The 21,977-nt window shown below is 43.2% G+C and overlaps 1 protein-coding gene across 4 annotated transcripts in view; it reads left to right on the top strand.

The window, feature by feature from the left end:
- LOC126543290 (uncharacterized) overlaps nucleotides 1–21,977 on the top strand; it is a 98,840-nt gene that overhangs the window by 57,687 nt on the left and 19,176 nt on the right. For all 4 annotated transcript variants that reach the window (XM_055061827.2, XM_055061826.2, XM_055061828.2 and 1 more), the window contains 5 exons: nucleotides 5,567–5,693; nucleotides 5,763–5,896; nucleotides 7,625–7,730; nucleotides 11,349–11,405; nucleotides 14,123–14,310. In XM_055061827.2, coding sequence (XP_054917802.1) covers nucleotides 5,567–5,693; nucleotides 5,763–5,896; nucleotides 7,625–7,730; nucleotides 11,349–11,405; nucleotides 14,123–14,310 — 612 coding nt within the window. The remainder of the gene's footprint in view (nucleotides 1–5,566; nucleotides 5,694–5,762; nucleotides 5,897–7,624; nucleotides 7,731–11,348; nucleotides 11,406–14,122; nucleotides 14,311–21,977) is intronic.

The raw sequence follows: 21,977 nt of genomic DNA on the forward strand, positions 1-21,977 counted from the left end.
TCACACCGCATTCCTCGTTGCGCTTGCATCTGCTCGCTTCGCCAGCTGCGTCGCATGCCTGATAACATGTCGGAGGATTGAAAAGGAGAGCTCGCGTGCGCCGCAACCGCAGCTGAGGCGGCAGTATGGACGGCGACAATTCTGATAAGCAGGAGGAGGCCTGGAATCGACATCGGAACGAGATGAAGAGGAAACATATAGCCCAGGAAACAGACGAACAGCGCGCCAAACAACTGGCTAAACGCTGCAACATAGCTAGATAACCAGACTAACCTGGACTTGCAATCAAGATTAACCAAAGCTAACCATGCTATGCCTTCTTTCGCTACGTATATCCTGGCATAGCCTTGCTAAGCCACTGCCAATTTTTTCTTTATAGTTTGACCAAAGGCATTGGTTTGACGCATTCGACTTGACTGCCGGCTACGTGCTATTTCCATGCTTCTTCAGTCATGAGTGCTCCAGGCCCACTAATCCTTTGGCACTCGTTCACAGCAGCGTTCAAGAGGGCTGTCATCCTTTACGCCGAAGAAACAAATCACTGCGCAGTAGGCTGCAAGTTCGATGTTTCTGAATGGGTGGTGCGAGAGTGGCGACTGTAACAAAGCGAAATTTTCACCTGTGACGGCAAGTGAGGAATTTCCCATGAGCCGAAGTCTGGACACTTTCCGGTGCTGTAGGCCAAGCTTGCGGCGTACGTCGCTGAAATGCGTGATCGGTCCCTGCCAGTGAAGTGCAACATTCTCATGAAACAAGCCCGGATCTTCACCTTTTAAGGACCTGGTCCGAAGGGAGTACAATGAATGGCTGGCGGCAGAAGACCGCGAACTTACGCAAACCGGACTTGCCAAAAGAGCCTCCCTGACGGCTGCGTGTGGTTGGGTGCATTCGGCGTGGGCTGCTGTTCCACAAGATGTCGTGGTGCAGTCGTTTGCCAAATGTGGAATTTTGCTGGACGACGACGCGCTGTGGGAGCATAGCAGGGATGATGATGGCAGCACTAGTGAAGACGAGTAGTCCAGTGACCATGTCAGCTACTAATAAATTTTCGTTATCAAATGCGCCCTCGGGTATGCTCTTCTTTTTTATTTTTTTTCCTGTCATGCGATATGGGGGGGTCGACTTACAGTTGTGTAGATACGGTACATCTTCGGTGTGTCCGATGCTAACTTGTCAATCAGACTTTCCGGCATATATGTCGACTTTTAAGCATGTAACCGTTTTTTGTACATGCTTTGAAGAGCTTGACTCCGTACTCATAGGCTTTTCCTAGAATATACTGTCTGAACAAAATTTGGCCACGTCAGGGCACCGTTGTTTCATCGATCGGGACCCTCCTTTCCTGGCTCAAGCGAAATTTTTTTTCAATTTCTCTACCGGAGGCCGGATCTTAAAGACACGATCCTGCGATTCTGCAAGCAGTTCATTGTCCACAACATGCCAGAACCTCAAAAGCAGGAAGAAGCGGTCACGGCTCATATTTTTATGAATGATTTGAACGCCATACAGGTCTCCTTTTGCCTAGTACAGTCGAACCTCGATATAACGAGCAGTGCGGGGATTGTGAAATAGTTCGATATATAAAATCACATTAAAGATGCGTAAAGAACTTATACAAATCAGTCAATGAACCAATCGGGGTGCAGTAAATACTCACTTGAAGCTTCAAACAAACTATTTATTTCTTTGGCTGAAAGTATTGCAGCAGTGTAGCCTGCTTCTTGTTGGCAGCTAAGTGCTTAACCGTAGCGTTCTCAACACAGTCTAAATGATCTACAAGCAATAGGCTGGTGCATTCTATTGCACCGCTGTTGCAGCGTAGAATGTCCAAAGCAGCTACAGCCTCAGTTGAAATTAGGAGCAGGGCAAAATCAGCGCATGCGGGATCAACCTCGGCAGCATCTTCGTTTGGCTGCTACTTCTGCTGCAATCTCCGTGTCCATCAATCGAAGCATTTTGAAACACACTCAGTAACAAAGTGGCATCTGCCAAGGGGTCTATGAGTGAGCCCAGTGAATGTCTGCTGTCGTGTGTCCTTGTGAAAGCAAACTGCCATTCCTGACGAGGCGTGGCAGTCGCAAAGCGCGGCACTGAGGAGGAGTCAGTGTGGCAAATGCAATGCATCATTCACGTTGTCGAACTAGCCAAGCCGCCACTTGCATATACCGCTACGTTCAAATGGCGCCCTCGGTGTAATCGATGTGTGCAGCTATAGTGTGTAGCAGCTGGGAATGCCCATCACACCACCACTATCTTCGAGGGTGTCGTGGGAAAGCTCGCCACCTGTCAACAGAGCACACGTGGTCTGGGGTGGCAGAGTTCGATATATCCATTTTACGTCCGACCCCGTTCAACATAAAAAATTAAACATGCATGCGATTTTTCAAGTGATATAGAAAGTGTTTGATATATGCATGTTTGATATATTGAGGTTGGACTGTAGTGACTCAGAGAAGGAAGACTGACGAGACCAATACAGATCAGTATTCCAGCAAATGCTTTCATTTCCTGGACATTGGTTTCCACCCAATTTTTCAACCGCAATTTAGACTTGGGAGTAGTTGACTCCAACACTTGTTGTGCATACCTGTTTGTTTCATCGACCATGATTTGCCAGATATCATCCGTAATAAACATTGAGTATAAGTCAGGGCATCATCGCTAGATGGCAACTGAATGATAGTGGCTGGCCTGAAGTGTGGCGTCACACTAGGCGAAATGGTCATTGCTGGTGACCATTTCTCTAGAGATGGGCTGAAAGAAATGAGATATTGTCGCCTGAATCGTCTGCCTTGGAATCATCAGGCAGGTCTGACTCACTGTTCGATGTGCTGGTCGAGGTCTGTGATGGTTCGTAAACACTATCTTGGTCACTGACTATACTGTCTGTCCAGTTCTGAACATCTGACACTGAAGCACTTGACTCATCAGCCGATGATTGCGAAGTTAATGGTGCGTTCTTCCCGCCAAAACTAAGTTCGTTTGTTTTCTCTGCGTTGTGCTTTCTTTTGCATCTGTAAAAGGCATGAGGATCCATTAGACGTGCTCAAAAGTTTGGGAGCAGCAGGAAAAACGCATATACTTAGTCCAACGGCATGTATTTAAAGAACTGTGACACAAATATTTGCAAGCAACGCAACTGACAAACGTGCTGCCACTCCGCACTTCGAAACAAGCGCGCCACCGCACGTCCAATGCAATAAAAAAGATATGTTGCAATTTTGAACCTCAGATGGCAGCACAAGATGGAGAGTTCTCGTGCATGGGTCACCGGTGGGTCACTGGTGGGTCGTAGCATTTAACATCAGACAAGTATTCGTCTGGCTATTTATAATCTCATGCAACAAAAATCAGACCTCTGCGTTCAAGTGTCAAAGTTATCGCAGCAGCAAGCAGATGAATGCCCATCACTTTGCTGCAGTATAGGAGGAGCACTGACTGTGACCCACTGGTGACCCACAACGCAGTAAACATGTTAACTGTGCATGCTAACAGTGCTTTATTTGACTAAGGGAGCTTTTGCAGTGTGTGGTACAGCTCAAAACAAGGAGTTATGCAGAGTTGCTTTCAGATTTGTTTCATAGACTATAAAAACCAGCTCATCCCCTAGAAAACACTCAGTATATTCAAACAATTCAGCTGGCGAGCTTAAAGTAAACTTCTGACAGGGTACAGAAAAAAAAGCTGTAAATGGTGGAGGCTTTCTTGGAACGCTGTTCATGTCAATTTTAGTCCATAGATGCACACTTGCAATGTCATCCTGTGAGCTTTCCTCTTTTTCTTCATACGAGGAGCTGCTCATTGCAGTCATCACATTTGTCTTCGCTTTAAATGATGTACACTCTGTGTCTAAACCATCATCATCAGAAGAAGGTGAAGAGATGACTTTATTTTTTCAGGAAAACGGGCCAGCGATGCACGCATAGCTTCCATCAGACACCATTTTGAAAAAGCCAGTTGCCACACTAAAAACACACTCCAGATGTAGAAGAAGAAAGAAACCACAGGGCGCATACTACCATCTGCCAACCAAAACACCGGTTAAGCCGTCGACGAGTATCTCTTGTCCAAAGTGTTTAAGTGGCGAACGAATGCCACAAGGACGAGCAGCACCCGTCCTGAATGAACTCTTTAGGAACGCGAGGACTTCAACAAGCAGGGCTCGTCCAAAACTGCTAAGGGGTTAACCTTGTTCTTGTCTTAGTGACTGATAGAAGAAGCAGTGGAAAGCAAAGTGATAGGCTTAATTTTAGGAGACAGAAAGACAGCATGGCTGCATTAGACAGTAGGCACTTTTGTGCTGTACTGGACTTAATTAGTAGGTCGATAATGATGATGTTCAGCAGTCAAAATGTGTAATGGCAACTGCTAACCATGTTTGCTAAAGTGTGCTGCTTCACCTATGCGTAGAGCACCCATTCTCTCTTTGTATGACACAAAAGGCTCCTGAAATTATTCTGGCAACCCTGGAACTTCTAGAATACTGGGGCCGTATTCTGAAACGTTCACCTTCCGCGATAGTTTCGCCGCTGCAATTGTCACGTTCAATAAATCAAGCAGCTGCTTACCCGTGATGTCAGCGTGCACTACCAGCACGCGCTTTCGAATGCTTTGCATCACATAAGAGACCACGCCGTGTGAGTGCAGAGCGGCTCGGGTGTGTTGTTTTCGAGTGTAGTGGTCGCAGTACAGGTTCTGCGCACTGGCTGTGGTTGGCTATGGCTGCTTTAGGTAAGATAAATTTAAAAACGAAGGGTTGAATGTTTTATTTTAATTGAATCAACAAATATCACTGCGAAACAACGCGTTTATAACGCCACAAAAGAGACTACTATAAACTACCACCTCTCATATCTACTACACTTCACCACCAACTGAATGCCAAAGACGTGTTCAGCTATTCAATACATGTCGAGAGCACCCATAGACACCATGACTTTAAAATGATGTAGCCGGAACTACAAGATGGCACTGTTTAGTTTCTGGTTTTGCTAAAACAGCCAATCTGCGTGCGCCGTTGGCGGAGGCGTGGCCAAGGCAATAGTTTCGCGGAAGGCGAACGTTTCAGAATATGGGCTTAGTATATCAGGTGTGAAGCAGCGTTATGTCATGCTATTAATCATTTCTGTATACATAGCCAATTTTATTACAAAATATTTAGCAGTATGGGTGAAAATCAATGTACAATCATTCCACAGTTCCTTTGCTTCTAGACAAGAAAAGTCAAACTTCTTAAACTATGAGCAAGAGCAACCGGGTAATCCACGGGCATCTGCAGTGCTTCTCAGTCTTTATGCTTGCCAAACTAAAAAAAATATTTCAGCATAGCTTCTTATAAATTTACACTCAGGCATTACATGCAGTCTTCTTGTAAGATGCTTGACTGTTCTGAAAGCTCTTAGCATTGATAAAGAAACACCAAAATTTTTGCATTTCTACGAATAATTTATTTATATGAAATTTGTGTTTGGAATTTTATTTTATGTTATCATCTTCGCGATCACATCATATTATCTACTTTGGTTCTTTGAATGACAGTGCCCTATTTACTTTTCTTCATTTTCAGACAAGATTTACTTCGATTTCTTGCTGATGTTGACAGTGTAAGGTGCCTGTGTGCAACCTTACTGCGAGTTCTGGTTTGTCGTGGACCGAGACTGCCCAACCATGCCCAGCTTCATATCCTATTGCAGGTGTGTGCAAGACTTCAAAAAGTACCTTCAAGTGAGAGGAAAACAAAAAACTTTTTCTTTTCCACACAGAGTCTTCTATTGAATTCATCCAGCAGTTTCTCAAGCAAAGCTGTACCATTTGCAACTGAAGCACTGATACAAATAGAAACTGAAGTTGCTGGCTGTCCACTGGATGTGGTAGAGAAGGCAATAAATTTTTTTAGGTAAGTTGCTTAACTCTTTCCTTAGCCTGCCATTGGTGGTTGATCAGTTTGATTGACGGTATTCTTACATATTGAACATGGATGTTGCCACTTGTCTATACAAACAGCTTCATCCACTGTAAAGGTTGAAAGCTACCCTTGCAATTTTGATGTGGCCAAAATTGATTTGAATCAAGTTGAACTGAAACTGATTTGATGCATATAAGGCTTATGCTGCATGAAGCAATGCCAATGAATCCAAGGCAAGTGCTAGTCGACTCAAAAGGTAGTGATTTCTCTGCAACAGAACGGTTGTGCCATCTGTCACAGTGTGGCGTGTTTTGCTGTGTTTTTCCCCCGTAGTGGTGAGAGATGGCACCACCATCTATTGCAGTGACATCGCGAGCTGCCTGCATCTGACCATAGGCTAGGCCTTTATCCCTTGTTATCAAGAACCACTCAAGAAGACTGCTGAGATAACAGCCAACTTTGCTGCCGAGGTGACATGGGTAGCGAAAGTCTACAGCTCCAGTCACTTCCCATGAAGGGGACAAATGGCTTAGGAATGGCTACCCATTTGGCCTGAAGTGGGCCAGGTTCTGCCATGTTGGACGGTGACGCAATTTCCATTGCATCCGGTAGTGTGCGGCAAACCTCAAGAAAAATCACTGCTGTGGTTAAAACGTATCCGTGCTCTACAATATAAAATGTCATAAAAGTTTATGAATTCTATCACAATGTCTATGTTATCAAAGGCAGACAATGCAAATCAATGTTGCGATTCCACTGAAGCAGAATATTCCATAAAAACATAAGGAAAATAAGGAAAATCTACTAGAATCCATTATTCACATAAGTGTGCTAAATATCCGTGGGTAGATATTGCGGAAATGGCAACACGATTCTGAACTCATCTTCTGGCGTTGCCTTATGGCTGAGAAGCCCTAATGTAATTTTTTTTGCTGCTCTGGAAGTATGTGCTCCATGCCACTAAGTGGTGCTTCTTCTCTTGAAGCTTTCACTTGTGCAATATTGCCTGTTTTCCAACTTGCACTGGTGTCAGTGGCCAATTTTCAGCCCTATCTATTCTGGTACTACGCTCATTTTACCCCTTGTAAGAAAACAGTGTAACTATGTGACTCAAATATATATTTCAAAGTGCATGGTTGACTCTTAGGAATTATCACTCTCAGCCTTAGAAGGTCATTTCCTTATTTCACAGAATTAGACCGGTGTCAGAATAGATTGATGAGAATACAGATATCAGAACATGGTTTTCTTTATGAGCTACTTCGGTTAGTAAAAATGGCATGGAGACATTATTATTATTATTATTATTATTATTATTATTATTAACAATAAACCCTCATTAATGACGCCTTACAGAAAAGTGTGAAAAAAAAAAACCCATCTGGGAAGACATATGAACCGAATTGTAGATTCAAACACGATGATTTCAGTGTTCTCTACCTTGAACATATTAGCCTGAAAATTGTATGAATGGGAACTTGTTGATGGTGGTCCACTGTTTCATTTTGCCTCAAGATTGTAAGAATGAAAATGTTCAATTTCACTGTAGATTTCATTTGGCAGCTATCATCTTGTGTGTGTTCCTGTTGTTGCTGCCTTTAGTTACACTTTGGTTTTGCAAATGTGTGTGACCAACTAACCAAATATGTGTCTTTTACTTCCTTGTAGCAAGTGTATGCTATAACACAGCTGACGGTTGATTAAAAAAAATATGTGCAGGATTTATTGTCACCTCCCTCCGTACTGCCTACTGGTGAACAGAACAGATGATTGCCCGACAAGTGAATCTGTTAAGCTTTTTATAACAGTGATAAACAATAACCTGGTAAGCTGAAAATTTTTGCTTTGTATGAAAAGGTGTCAATACTGCTCACTTTGTTCCTAGTAATTAGCTATGCCTTCTGTTCCTAATATTGTAAAGTTTTACTGAAACTGAATTTATATGTATGTGAGCCATATTCCTACCTTGCTTATTATTAGGCTTGTTATCTCACTTCAGCATTTTGTAGAGAGGTTCTCTTAAATGACAAAATGAATCACTGCAAAAGCCCAAGCCCATGAACATCCCACAGAGAAATTGGAAACATGAGCAGTTTTTAACAGTGTGTGTCTTTTAGTAACAAGCAGCTGTCACACATCAATTAGCTCAGATCAGAAAGTTGAGATAGATGGTTACTTTCACCATTTGCAGCAGCACCTAGGTTCTCACTAAGCTGGGTGATTGATCAATTAACCATCTCATTAATCAATTACTGCTTTAATTGGGGCTAACATTTTTATTGCAATTAATCAGTTGTGGTCACATGATAAAAAATAGGCAAGCATTGGCACTAATGTCCCCGCTTCGCTTGTTAAACAGCAAGAGAGCCACGGACTGAACTACTATGGTACCTGCGTGCATGTCTCTCGGAAGTCAGTACAAAAAGCCACCCATGTGTGCTACACTTCAAGCTGGTGGGAAAGTGATCAAGTGAATGAATACTTTCACTACAGCTAGACTTATGATTATGTCTGCATGAGTTTTATGTGCTCAATATCTATCTACTTAAGCAAAGGGTCGCTGATGCGTTATCAAAGGGGCCCTCCGATGCACCAGGGAAAGCTTGTTGAGCGGCACCGATGTCATCACCTCGATGCGCTGTATTCGTTTACTTCACTGACAGAATGTGACGCCAAAAAGTGATGCTATGATCATTGGTTAAAAATTTAATGTGCAATTTACATTATTCGCACAATATTACGAGTAGTGCGAAAAAAGCTAGGGCATTACGTTTTACAACCAAATTTAAACAGAGCACAGCCACGGGCGAGGTGTTGCAACCATAAGAATAATGCATCAACATGTGGAGCACTTTGGCACGCCAACGGCTGCCTCGCAGAAGTTGTAAGTGTAAAAGTGATGCCATTGCCTCCAAGATTGGACCAACCGACGCGCACGACAGCGGAGTGCTGCCCAATAGCGGAGGCCATTAAAATGTCATTAACACTGTGAGCAGGTTTGGCAACCATGGCATGCCATCTTCCTCTAATGCCCTGCCGCTATTAATGTCACCGTATGACGTCATGGGGGAGTGAAATGCGGCACCTACTTAAAGCTGCGAAAATTTGAGTGGAGGGTAACTCTCATTTTGCTTGTACATTGAATTTTCTCTGACCAATAACTTAGGTTTGTGTAGGTCAACTTTCATAATTACTTTTGCGTTTTGTTATATGACATGCTGAGAATAGATCTAGAGCAAACATGGTCCCCGAAAAAAAGCGTTGCAGGGCCCCTTTAAAAGGAACTGTCCATTCAAATAGCTCTGTTTGTTTATTCTTTAAAGTTTATGCACAAAAATAATCCGTTTTTATTTTTTAGCTCACATACTCCACAAATCCAATTCATTGATTAATTAACAGATTAAAGAAATATGATTAATCAGGTTAAAATTTCAGGTGTGGTAATTCTGTGCCATTTGCGGCATTTTGATACTCATGCAAATTGCTGCGTCAAATTGTCCCAAAAGGGCATAAATGACCAGAAATGTGCCACTCTGTGCCAGAGCAGCTTTGGCAGCTTTGGCTCCGGTAGGGTGGGTAGGGTAGCTGCATCATGTATCAGCAAATGATCCTGGCACAGTGCAGGGCGTTGTGTGGTTGGTTTCGGAGGTCGTGTAATAGTTGCTTTTGTTGCCAGTGGGTGCATACAGCTGTAACCAATTGGATCCCCTAAATAAATATATGGACTATAATAAAAGTAAATGTAGCGACATTCTGTTATCTTGCCACCTGAGCCGGGGAGTGAGGGCAGGCAAGGAGGTCCGGAGCTTATCTGCGCCTGCCTGTTGGTGGAGCGTAATCACTTTGTTGTGCTGGCGTCATTTCTGCGGAAACAAGTTTGCTAGCTGTCCAAGTACTGCTGGCCCTTCCTTTTGTTTTCGTGAATTTTATTTTTGCTAGGTCTAGCGCCTTGACAGTTATTGATTTCAGCACGCAGCTCCGCGATTGCGGCATTCGTGGTCATTGTGAATCTTGATATAGTGGCAATCACGGTGCTTCGCAGCGAGATCACTCCGATAAAAAGAGCAAATTGCGAGCGACGAGGGAAGGCATGTGGGGCGATGATACTTGGAGAAGGATAGGCCAGGAGAAGGGGAATGTCACTACTTTTAGGTTATTTAGGGGGTGTACACCCAATCACTCAACATGAACTCCAGATGTTTCGGTGCTTCTAGTGAGTGGCAAAGCAAAGTCAGTCACATGCAGAGTTTAAGCTAGTTGGTGCTCTTACATTACCTAGAAATGTATTTGAATAAACCACTGTGGTTAATAAAGGGAAAATGAGGCATCCACTCAAAGCTAGCTAAGTGCTACAAAGGAAACCCATATGGGTTCCTCGAAAGAAAAGCTTCGCAGTTAGAGAAAAAAAATTCGTCCTGATCCGGGACTCGAAACCGGGACCACCACCTTTCCGGGGCAATCGCTCTACCATCTGAGCTAACCAGGCAGCTAGCAGATGGCAGGCGAAGTCGAATTTATCAACTTTTTTAACGTTTATCAATTTATCACCTTATCGACATTTTATAAATTCTCTCCACCTTGCGAGTTTCCGCAGAACTATTACGTCAAAACACTGAGGTGTTCACTAACCCTAACTTCTTCACATCTTCTGTTGGAGTGCACCTCCAGTCACTTCACCAGCACTTAGTACAATAACAGTATGAAAAATGCCTTTCAGCCGCTTTTCACCACTTCTTTAATGCTGAAAAATTCAAGGTATTGTGACTGTTAGGCTGTTTAGTCATATTAATGCTCTAAATGAAAATTTGTGGGCTCCAGACTGCTCCAATTATCATATATACAGGGTGTTTCATGTAACTTTAGCCAACCTTTGAAAATATGCAAATTCCACATAGCTGTACCGAACAAAGGTAACATTGTTTGCCGTCGCTTGGAGATACTCAGATTATTTTTTGCATTCTGCCTAATCACATAATTTGTCTTTATTAATTAACTTTGCAATTATTATAATTAGATCAAAAGTGTCAGTGAGAAAATTGTAGAGCAACATGAAAAACTCCTGATACAGCTTTCTATTGCTCAATATATGCTACATAAAAGTATTTTTCTGAGCGTGAAAGAAGCCCGTGAGTACACGTAAGATTTCTGCATGACTGCCTGCTCGAGGCTACTCTGAAAAAAGAAAAAAAAAATGTATAGATGGGTGATAAAAGGGTTGGAGAAGACAAAGTAAAGTGCCTGGATAAATAAAACTAGAATGTTGGTGTCTATGGCAAAACAAAGCTGTGTCCTCAAATACTTACCCTGTATAAGTGGTGATACAGTGCAATTTGTATCCTTTATACACATAACTGTGTGTCTGTGTGTCTAGCTTTCTTGCTTTTATATACATGTCTGATTACTTTGTTGCCTTCTCTTTTTTTCTTCTTTTTTTTTTTGTCAGCTACATATTCTTTGCAGTCAGCAGGACATGCCTATGTTGACTCTGCACTTGTTCAAGGTAATGGCTTGTGATAGATTTCTCTGCACTAGATTGTTCCTAAACTGGAAGCCGTCCAGCAAGGAATATGACCATGATTTTTCTGTTCAGTTGAGCAGTTGTTTTCACAAGGCTTTACTGTGGACATTTTTAAACCTGCTTTACTGTGGACATTTTTAAACCTGAAGAGATTGGCATTCAATTTTAAAGGGACCCTGAAACGATTTTGACGATTTTCTACAAATGTACTGAGTCGTTAGAGTAGGTCCTTCTGATCGTTAATTGACACATTTAAGTGCTCCGCGTAAAGCGTGTAATTTATCATACGGTTTTAAAAATGCACATCGCTGCCGATCACAGCACACTGCTCGGCGGAATTTTAAGCCGCCCCTACCCATATGACGGAAATCGCCCATATGACGTCAGTGGGGCGAGCTATCCGATTGGCTGACCAGGGCGCGTGATCGATAATTTTTCCAACTTTATGGTAAACAAATTATGTTTGTAATAGTTGGAATGTTAGTTAATTTGTCTTTATAAAAAAAAAGCATAAAGAGAATGCACAAGAACGATTTTTCAGTACACTTAAGCACTTCCAGCACATAGCAAGTGTCGTCTGCTTGTGTTACAGCGTGCTCCGTCTTTGACGAGAGCTTCGCAGTCAGTGTCGGTGTGTCTTTTCGCGAAAGCTATGATTCGACTTTGTTGCATTGTGGACTGCAAACGTAGTGACTGGCAATATGTCAAGCTGCGACATCGTGTCCTTCTACAAGCCGGTAGGCGAGCGGACTGGCGGCAGCGCCAGGATTTGCGCGATTGCGGCCGTCACTTTACACCGGAAGATTACTAACGCAATAGTGTTTCGCGAGTCTGGTATTAGGGTAAACGCAAGCGCAAAGGGACTGAGCCTGGCCGTGTCCCCTTGCGTGACGTTTCAGGGGATGAACAGAAGTGCAAATGTGAATGGTCTGCACGGTGTAGCCACCTGGTGGCATAGAGCTCAACCACACACAGTAGCAGTAACAAAATGTATTCTTCTTCTGGTGTAAATTTTTCGCAGGAGTGTAATCATTAACACGTTGTTTTTGTAAATGTTAAAAATGTTTTACACTTGGTTAGAGCAATATTAGCTCTTTCTTTGGCTGGTTAAGCTCTGCGCCAACGGGTGGCTGGACCGTGGAGACCGATCAGGTAGCTCACGTACGTCTACGCTAAAGTTCCTTCATCAGCTTGAGTTTATTCCTTCAGCGTTCCATCAAAACGTTCTGCTAGTGTGTGATTACTGGAATAACAGACACGTTCGGCGCTACGACAGAATGCTCACAATGCACGCTGCTTCGATAGCTCTCGCTTGGGGTTGACGGCCAAGCCGCTAGCGGAGACGTTTCGCGCGGGCGGGGGTGGACTCCAAAACAACCGGAAGTGGACGATGTGACGTCGCATCCTGACGCAGAACCAGTGAAGGCGGAGAGCTTAGCCCCGATCGCTCGGCGAACGAGTTGAGGAGGAAGAGCATGGCTAGGGAGGAGGGTAGCTTGTAATCGCTTGTAGCTCCATTAATACGTAACGCTTCACTTAAAGTGTGGTTAGAATGTTCTACTTAAGCTGTACCCTACGCGTCTACAAAATTTGTCCGAACCGTTTCAGGGGCCCTTTAATGCTAGAGCAGTGACCAAAGGTGTTCATAGTTGAGCATAATTTCTACATACTTCATTGCCATTGTCCTCCTTCCAACTTGCATTGCTGTCAGTGACAATTGATGCAGCAATTGATGTTGAGGGTGTTCATGGTTGTCACAGTCAGCATTTCTTGTTCATTGTGCACGGATACATCTAATTAGCTGGCTTTATAAACTTACCTACCTCCACAGCGGCCGCATTTTGATGGAGGCGAAATGCGAAAACACTCGTGTACTTAGATTTAGGTGCACGTTAAAGAACCCCAGGTGGTCGAAATTTCCGGAGTCCTCCACTACGGTGTGCCTCATAATCAGAAAGTGGTTTTGGCTCGTAAAACCCCATAAGAAAGAAGAATAAACTTACCGAATTGACGAGATTCAGGCATATGACATGTCAGGCATATGACATTTTTTTTCCTTTAGTGAACTTTCCGCCACCTTGTGGGCTTCCACAGAACTGATCTGCCGTAACCTAATAGTGTTCTGCGAAGTCAAATAAAAAATATATTTTCTTGATTTGTCTGTAGTTCACTCATGTTGAGCCTTACCTGAAGAATTCCTGCTCCGAACCTGCTCTAATATGTCAAATTTTCTGCTCCGAGAGCGGCTCCAAACTCCCTTGGCCTGATAGTCCTGATATTTGCCGCTTAATAATGGAGCTAATAGCCACCACAAAATAGGTTTGGTTCTAGACTTTACTTAATAATCAATTAACTACTAAACCTTGGCAATTCAGGCATTGCCATTGCCACATATGTGGACACTTGAAACCACTTTTAATGAGATGTGAAATCTATTGCATTCACCGAGTACAGGGTGTATTTTTTAAAAGAATTTTAAGTTTGCAGTGGCTCAACATGTAATTAATGCTTAATTACAGATCAAGTGATGTTGCAGTTTGATCTCCTGCTTTTTCTATTAGAGGCACATTTACATTCTTCACCGACAGTCATGACAGTAAACTTTACCTAATGCAATTTTACATCTTTAATTTTAGATGCAGAAGCAAAAACATTACGCATAGGAGTTGTCACAGCTAAAATCTTTTTATTTATTTCAGGGTTTATTTCAAAGCAACCTGTCTAGAGCTGATGCATCTACCATTTTGGAACAATGCCCTGTACTTGTGCTCTGTCTTATACGTCACTGGACTACCATATGTCCGGTACTCGCCCTTGAGCCTGTGAAGTGCGAGGAACTTGGCAACCTACTGACTACTGTTGAGAAGCTGTTTTCTATGGTTGCAGAGTGAGTTTATGCTAATTTGAAGTAATCTTAGAGGATGAATTACCTTGTTTGACTCATTGTACATCTTTAGTGTGGCATCATCATGAGACTTGTAGAGCAGAAAGTGAAGAATAAGGGGAGCCTCAGACCCCTCTGCTATGACTCAGTGGCATGGCTTTTGAGTTAGTGTGCTCCTGAGTGTGAGGTTACAGATTTGATTCTTGGCAATTTCTGGCAATGTTGCAACAGTATTGTAATGTAAAAACATTTGTGTACTTAGATTTAAGTGCTCGCTAAGGATCACAACTGGCCAAGAGTGATTCAGAGGGCTCCCTAGGCACTGTGATGTCTCTCATAGCCCAGATGTTACTTTTGGATGGGTACAAGCATGCTCCTGGCCAGTTGTTCAGCACATCAATGCTTGAATAAGGGGGCATTCCCATCAAACTTGAGGTTATTTCCACCTATTATGTACTACTGTACTAGTATGTGGCCCGCGATGGCTACAGAAAATTGCCACAATTGAAGTAGCCCAGGCCACCTCACTCATCAAATGTCACATTTGCGCTCACGACTGTTGCAATGACATCTTAAGGCACAGGCTCCTTTTCCAAATGTATCACCGCTGAGAAGTAAGACAGCTCTTCAGGTGTGTGGAGAGCACTCCTTGCAGAAAGGGCTGATTATGTTTCCTGGTTCAAAACAATGCCACGAGATAACTCTCTGATCATAGGTCTGTCACTTGAGAGCAAGTGGGAAGTGCTTTTCCATAGAAAATGTGTGCCACTCTGATGTTGTTTTTAACAAATTGCACATGGCTGCTCAGCGGAAACACCAGCACATGTGTGCACAGTGCTCATGCCGGTGTCCACTTGCCTTGTTCATCGTTTTAAAGCTAAGCTGACTGCGTGTCGCTCGCATCTCTCGGAGAAGCGCTCGTGAGAAACCACCATATTTTTCCGTATATAACCAGCGCCCCCAATTACAGCAGCCTGAAATATATATATATATATATATACATATCCACGCATATAATACGCAGAACTAACTGCATACAACAACGCTCAAACCTTTGCAATAACAGTTTCCATTCACGGATGCACAACACGTCCGCATTATATCTTCGGCCTGTGACTCTGTTCTCACCTCTTCAGCAATGCTGATAAAGCTGGATTCACACGATGTACGTGATAGCGAACGAATCAGTCATGTGACATGTGGCGTGAATCGAATCGCTTCGCAGCTAGTATTCACACGACAGAGGATGACGTCGCGAATGGAGCAGCACATACATGGGCGACAGCGATGGAACAAACGCGACCGAGCCGAAAATACCAACGATAGTTTGGCTCTCCGCCGTATTGCGAAGTGGTTCGCGTGGACCGAGAACTGCCATGGGAATGGGTGACGTATGAGTATGCCGGGGCTGCGCGCACTATTCGCTGACTACTAAATGCAAAATTACACCCCACCAAATTGGCAATCCGTAAAAAGGCGACCATTAAAAAAAAAAAAAAAAACTTGCTTTGAGGTGTGGCTTCATGGCAGAGTGCGCAGTGCTGCCGTGAAGCCACACCTCAAAGCGATATTCGCGTATAACTTGCACCCCAGCTTTACTATTACATATATTGAATTTTTGGTGCGGGTTATACGCACAGAAATACGGCAAATGCACGGCTTTATCACTAGGTGATACTGCAGTCATCGGTATGTTTAAAGGTAGCGCGAAGGGACATTCTCTATAGGCGCTCACAACAACATTTTTGCACTGTGTCTACACCTGAAAATATATATCTTGCACAATGTCGTTGAAAGAAGGGGAGCGCCAGGCTGGGGACACTTGTGCCCATTTCGGCGAAACAGTAGGTTCACATCAGCACTGGAAATCGAACCCGTGACCTGCACCTGAGGTGGGCTCTTTACAACGAGATTGTGGCCTTGTGGTGCCCCTTCAATCAATCAGTTAATCAAAGGAAGCTTCACTGTGAAATATTTTGTGGTCGAAGTTGCACATCAGATATGAAATGTTAGTCACTATAATTGCACTTTTCCATGTATTACAGTTCCTTGTATTTTACTGTGTATTTTTTTTCTATGTATTATTAATCAAAACAAAAATCGTTGTGGACTGTAGGGACACTAGAACCCTTGAAGCGTTTGGCCTGTGTTTGGCACATTTTTCTCTCAATCAACTTGGCAGCGAAGTGAGGGCAGTGTTCTACCCCTGTGGTTCTACTTTCCACTGCTGGCACAATTGTAAGCTGCTCTCTTTCTACACAGAGCTGAATTCAGATTTATTTTAAATGTTTACAGCAGCCCATACTTAATGCAATTACAATAGATCCGTTAATTTGAGTCTGGCTAATTCGATTTTTCAGTTAATTCAATCCCGACCGAAGGTCTCGACCAGCGCCCATGCCTTTCTATAGGCCTATACTTCCGTTATTTCGATCCTGCAATTGGCCTTTGCCAGATAATTCTAACTTAACCAGTCAGTATGCATGTGCCTGACCCCTATGGCGACCCCAAATGGGCTCCCTGCAATGGTCAGACAGTGCAGCGATCGGCTCAGCCGTCAGCGCCACCATGTCAGTTGCGCGAAACACCGAGGCAGCCGCTGCTACGGAGGCATGCTTTTGCATTGCTCGTTTGAAACCTGTTGGACGTTCTAAATTGCGGTTTTAAGGTAATCGAAAACATCAAGGCCCATTTTGGACCACCGACGCTTGAGAAAGGACGTCAACTTTACGATTACAACCATGTAGATCGTGTCAAAGAAGTAAACAGCACGAACATCACAGCGAGGTTCTTAAATTATGGTGCTTTAGGTGCCAAAACCACGATCTGATTAGGAGGCACGCCGTGGTGGGAGACTCCGGAATAATTTGGACCATCTGGGGTTCTTTAACATGGACCTAAATCTAGTTACACGGGTGTTTTGGTATTTTGACCCCATAGAAATTAGGCCACCGTGGCAGGGATTTAATCCCGCGACCTCGTGCTTAGCAGCCCAACACCATAGCCACTAAGCAACCACCGCAGGTTGCAAAGTATTCCTCACAATAAAGCAAGCATGCTTACGATGTCGAACTCAGAGTGAGTTAGCAAATCATTATTTTATGCCACTTAAGTGAGCCAATACGGCCGTGGATGTCTTTGAACTGTAATTTATCGCTTCATTACTTGAAGCATGCCTTGCACCTCACAATTGTAGAGGTTTTGGTGAATTGGCAGGTAAGTGCTTTTTTCTCCATTGACAAAGTGCCTCGAGCGTATTCTGGTATCATCGTTCGGGCTCGAATGTGAGAGGACATTACCGCTGAAGCATCATAGAGAGCGGCTATGGTGTTGGGCTGCTGAGCACAAGGTTTTGGGATTGAATCCCGGCCACGGCGGCTGCATTTCGATGGGGGCGAAATGCGAAAACACCCGTGTATTTGGATTTAGGTGCACGTTAAAGAACCCCAGGTGGTCAAAATTTCCGGAGCCCTCCACTACGACGTGCCTCATAATCAGAAAGTGGTTTTGGCACGTAAAACCCCATAATTCTTTTTTGTCATAGAGAGCAATCAGCTGAGACTAAACAATGTGAAGACTGAAGAAATATGCACTTGCGTGTGCAAGAGAAATGCTAATTTTCGAATACTCAACATGTGCTGTAGTGTACGCCTACCTTAGCTCTGTTGTTCTAAGCGCGAGTAAACATTGGCACGAATGAGCTCGGTTCCAGCATTTGTGTCTTGATCTTGGCGCAGCAAGAAGCACAGCGCGTACAAAGCTCCAGCAAGGAGTGCTTACGAAGCTAGATTTGACACGTAACAACCACTGCACATTTGTTTTTGAGCAACGCGAGCTAAACAACTATCAAAACTGATTTACAATAGCGGGAATCAATTCACGCATTTTTATGCAGTTGACACTTTATTGTGTGTTTTTACGGATGCCGCTGCTGGTTCTTTTCTATTTTTTTCTTCTTGTTTTTGCATTTACATCTTAGTTCGTTTAACAGAAATTCGCAAGACCGACACGAACCGCGATGATCCACTTCAGCCGCCGGGTTGCTTCCCCTGGTTTTGAAGGAAAGCAGCACAATTTGATGCCTACATTCCCTTCGTGGTTGTGACAATCCTTAACGCAGCAGTATCTGTGCTTGTTCTTTTTGTTCATACTTCTCACGAAGGAACTGCCAAGAGGCCGCGGTGAATCCATTGGAAAATTGGAAAAGCAGGCTTTCAGGCAGGCCTGAGCGCACCACGGCCACTTGTGAAATGGCGATGAGGGCCTACCCGCGGGTGCTCACTGCCGCTGCTAGGTGGCGCAACATGTACAGGCAAACTTCATTGCAGGGTGCCCATAGCGACCCCTTAGTGGCACCGTCTGTCTCGGCAGAGCTTGGGGGACAGTGAATGCGTTGAACACACGTCATCTTTCGTCGAAAACACCTATTTTTGGCCTGTCCTAGGAAGGTTTTCAAGCAATAACCGTAGCTCACAATATGTGATTACGGTGTTTACATAATTCCAGCTCAGCCTATTTTTTCTTTCTTATGAAAATTTAGCCGAAAATTGTTTGTGTGGTACAATCGGACACGATACCAAAACCTCCTTTGCGTTGGTCGGATGCTCTGCCACATAACATAAATCTATTGCGGTGAAGCTAAGAAACCGTGTGGCAAAGCTGACTTTACAAAACTGGCGACGGCTGAGCAACACATGTTGGACCCTTGCCCATTTTTCTTGCTAAAAATCATATGCACGTTAGATTTCTACTTATTTTAAGAGCTTTAATGTCATTTCTGCGTTAGTTTTCTACTAATTACCACTGCCAAGAGTAGCTAGAATGTAGCCAAGTCACCAACCATGATTTTCTGTCGCCAGGAGCCTCTAAAACTAGCCAATTTGATTAGAAGTTGCAGAACCTGGCAGGCCTGTCAATGATCACCCATACTCTGGTCATGTGGCCGTTTCAGAGCTCCCAAGCAATAAAGCGCAGTGGCGTACCAACTATTTTTCAAGCGGGGGAAGGCAAGTCATCTCTCTCTCTCTCTCTGTCCACATTGATGCCCCACGCCAGCAATGGCAGCTTTATAACCCTACATATCATTTACCCTTTGACTTCTCTGCAGTACATGTTCCTTTCTTGTATGCTTTACCACAAAGCCTGATATGGAGGGCTCCTTCCAAGGGGAGCGGAGGTTATGTCAGTGGCATCTACCTAACCTCCCTCCCACCTGGCTCCTTCTGGGTGGAAAGGAGGTTAGGTAGATGCTGCTTTAGCGGCCGCAGACCAATAAATGATGACACATTCTTTTAATGAGTAAATGACATGTTGATTTGTTGGAAAATATTAATTGGAGGTTATATGAAAGTTCACATTCACGGCTGGGCGGAGAATGCATACACAGAGCAGGCCCAGGTGGTGCGCATACTGTAAAGTTCGCCTCCCTTGCAGATTACCCGATTGCCATTGCAATAAGCAAGGCAAAAAATGTGTCAGTGAAAGTTATCTTTCTCATCGACAGATCTGTTTTTCAATCGTGCATTATGAACCGTTACAGTCTAGTGTTGCCAACATTTTAGTCACTAAATCTCTCACTATAACTCTGAAGTGAGTTTCAAAAATGTAGGTGTTTTGAAACACTCTAATATAAGGTAGCGTGAACTAAATAATTTACCTAGACGTGTCGTGTTGGTCTAACGTTCATGCAGCTGAAGGAAAACAGTGAATTTACAAACAGAGTATAGAGGACTTTAGTAATGTATTTACTATAGGATAGGTGAATATCGAAGTTTCGAATGTGGATAGTTGGTGTGTAATATTTTATTCGTATTCGAAAATGAACTGTTCGGTATTTTCGAATATCAAATTTAACCAAATATTTCGCAACAACCGACTGTCCAAATCAGGTTAATGTTCTCCACCTGCTGAACAAAGTATGGCAAATTATAGTTATCAGAAGTAAAACAGGAACAAGGTTTTTTACGCAATGCTCAAACCAGATTGGTAATACAAGCTTTGTTCTCAGTTTCACGGGACCCACCGTGGTTGCTTAGTGGCTATGGTGTTCGGCTGCTAAGCACAATGTCGCGGGATCGAATGCCAGCCACGGCGACTGCATTTCGATGGGGGCGAAAACACTTGTGTGCTTAGATTTAGGTGCATGTTAAAGAAACAAAGATGGTCCAAATTTCCAGAGTCCCCGGACACTACAGCGTGCCTCATAATCAGATCGTGGTTTTGGCACGTAAAACCCCATAATTAATTTTTTTTTCGCTTTTGCGGTGGAAGTTTTGCACTGGTTAACACTCCTTGGGTTAGATCCTGTATACATACATAAACACCCAAGACTGCATGGATGTGGGAGCTGCCATCATCGTCGTAGCACAACTTGTAGTGCACATAATGCAGACGTTGTGGATTCGGCTCTCACCGTCAGCAAGTTGAGTTTTCCTCTATTTCCCAATAGCTTCTCATTTTGTACTTCAATTAGAAACTACAAATAATTTATCTTATGCTTTCCGTTTCTTCATTACCTGTTGTTTTCGTATGGTTCTGACTAACAAATACGTGCGAGCATTCTTACAATAAAACCGGGCCCCTCAGTTCCCCTTCTTTTCGTCCAATACTTGACAATCAGCTATATTGTACTTATGGCCTACCAATTAGTCTTTCTTGCAGCCTAGTCATGTAGGAGTTTTGTCACTTACATCACAACCAGGAATGTTTTTTCTCGTAAAGGGCTTTGTGTTCTTTCTAGGTCACACAAATACCTCCTTAGTGTTTTATCTTCCTCTTCCATAACTTCTGATATTTTTTCAAGAACTATTTATTATGCGTTTTTGAAAAGTTGGTCAGTTTCAGATGCCTGTCATTCTTGGAAAGCTTGTTTGCCACCAGGCTTAAAGGTGTCAAGCAGCTATTCATGTAGCTTTTTTCATGACTGTTGTGATCTTGTGTTTAAAACTATTTTAGTTGTGCGTGATAGTTGCCTGTCTATTCAGTGCAAGCATGTTCCAAACTATACTGAAACAAATGTTCCTGCTGTAAATATGGGCATCTGTGTCTGTCTATTCGATATTCGATACTTACTATTTGTATTCGATTCGTATTTGAAAAAGTCTATATTTGATCGTCTACCTCTAATATTTACATACTGAATTATGACAGCTTAAATATTTCATTATCTTCAGGTTGGAAGGTTACAAATACAGCACGATTCAAAAGAACACAAGCAACGTAGTTTTCTTAGTATAAAAATGCATTTAGTCGGCATATTATCCCTAAATTTTTTGTGCTTGTTGACATTTGTGGTAGCAGAACTAGATTCTGTGGAACGCGCTTGGCCACATGTTGTTAACACGGCAATGACAATTACCCGAGCTTTGTACAGGTCAAATACCATATTTTCACTCTTGATCTAGCTGAAAGCCGTCGTGAAGTACTAATTGGTCCAAAAGGCGTGAGATACGGAAGCGATTTGTTCAGTCACACGTGAACGAGCTAAGCCGTTCCGATATTTACACTTTTATGCAGTCGATTGGTCTTATTCATCTGCTGTGTTCTAAATCTGAAAAGAAAATTTATTACGCTTGGTTTTGGTAAATTAGTTATCTGAGACTCTTGCCAAGCATCTACCAATCGAATGAATTTAGCGACACCGCTGAACCCGCAGTGTTTAAACGCTGTGG

Source organism: Dermacentor andersoni, chromosome 1, assembly GCF_023375885.2.
Source record: "Dermacentor andersoni chromosome 1, qqDerAnde1_hic_scaffold, whole genome shotgun sequence".
Taxonomy (NCBI): Eukaryota; Metazoa; Arthropoda; class Arachnida; order Ixodida; family Ixodidae; genus Dermacentor; species Dermacentor andersoni.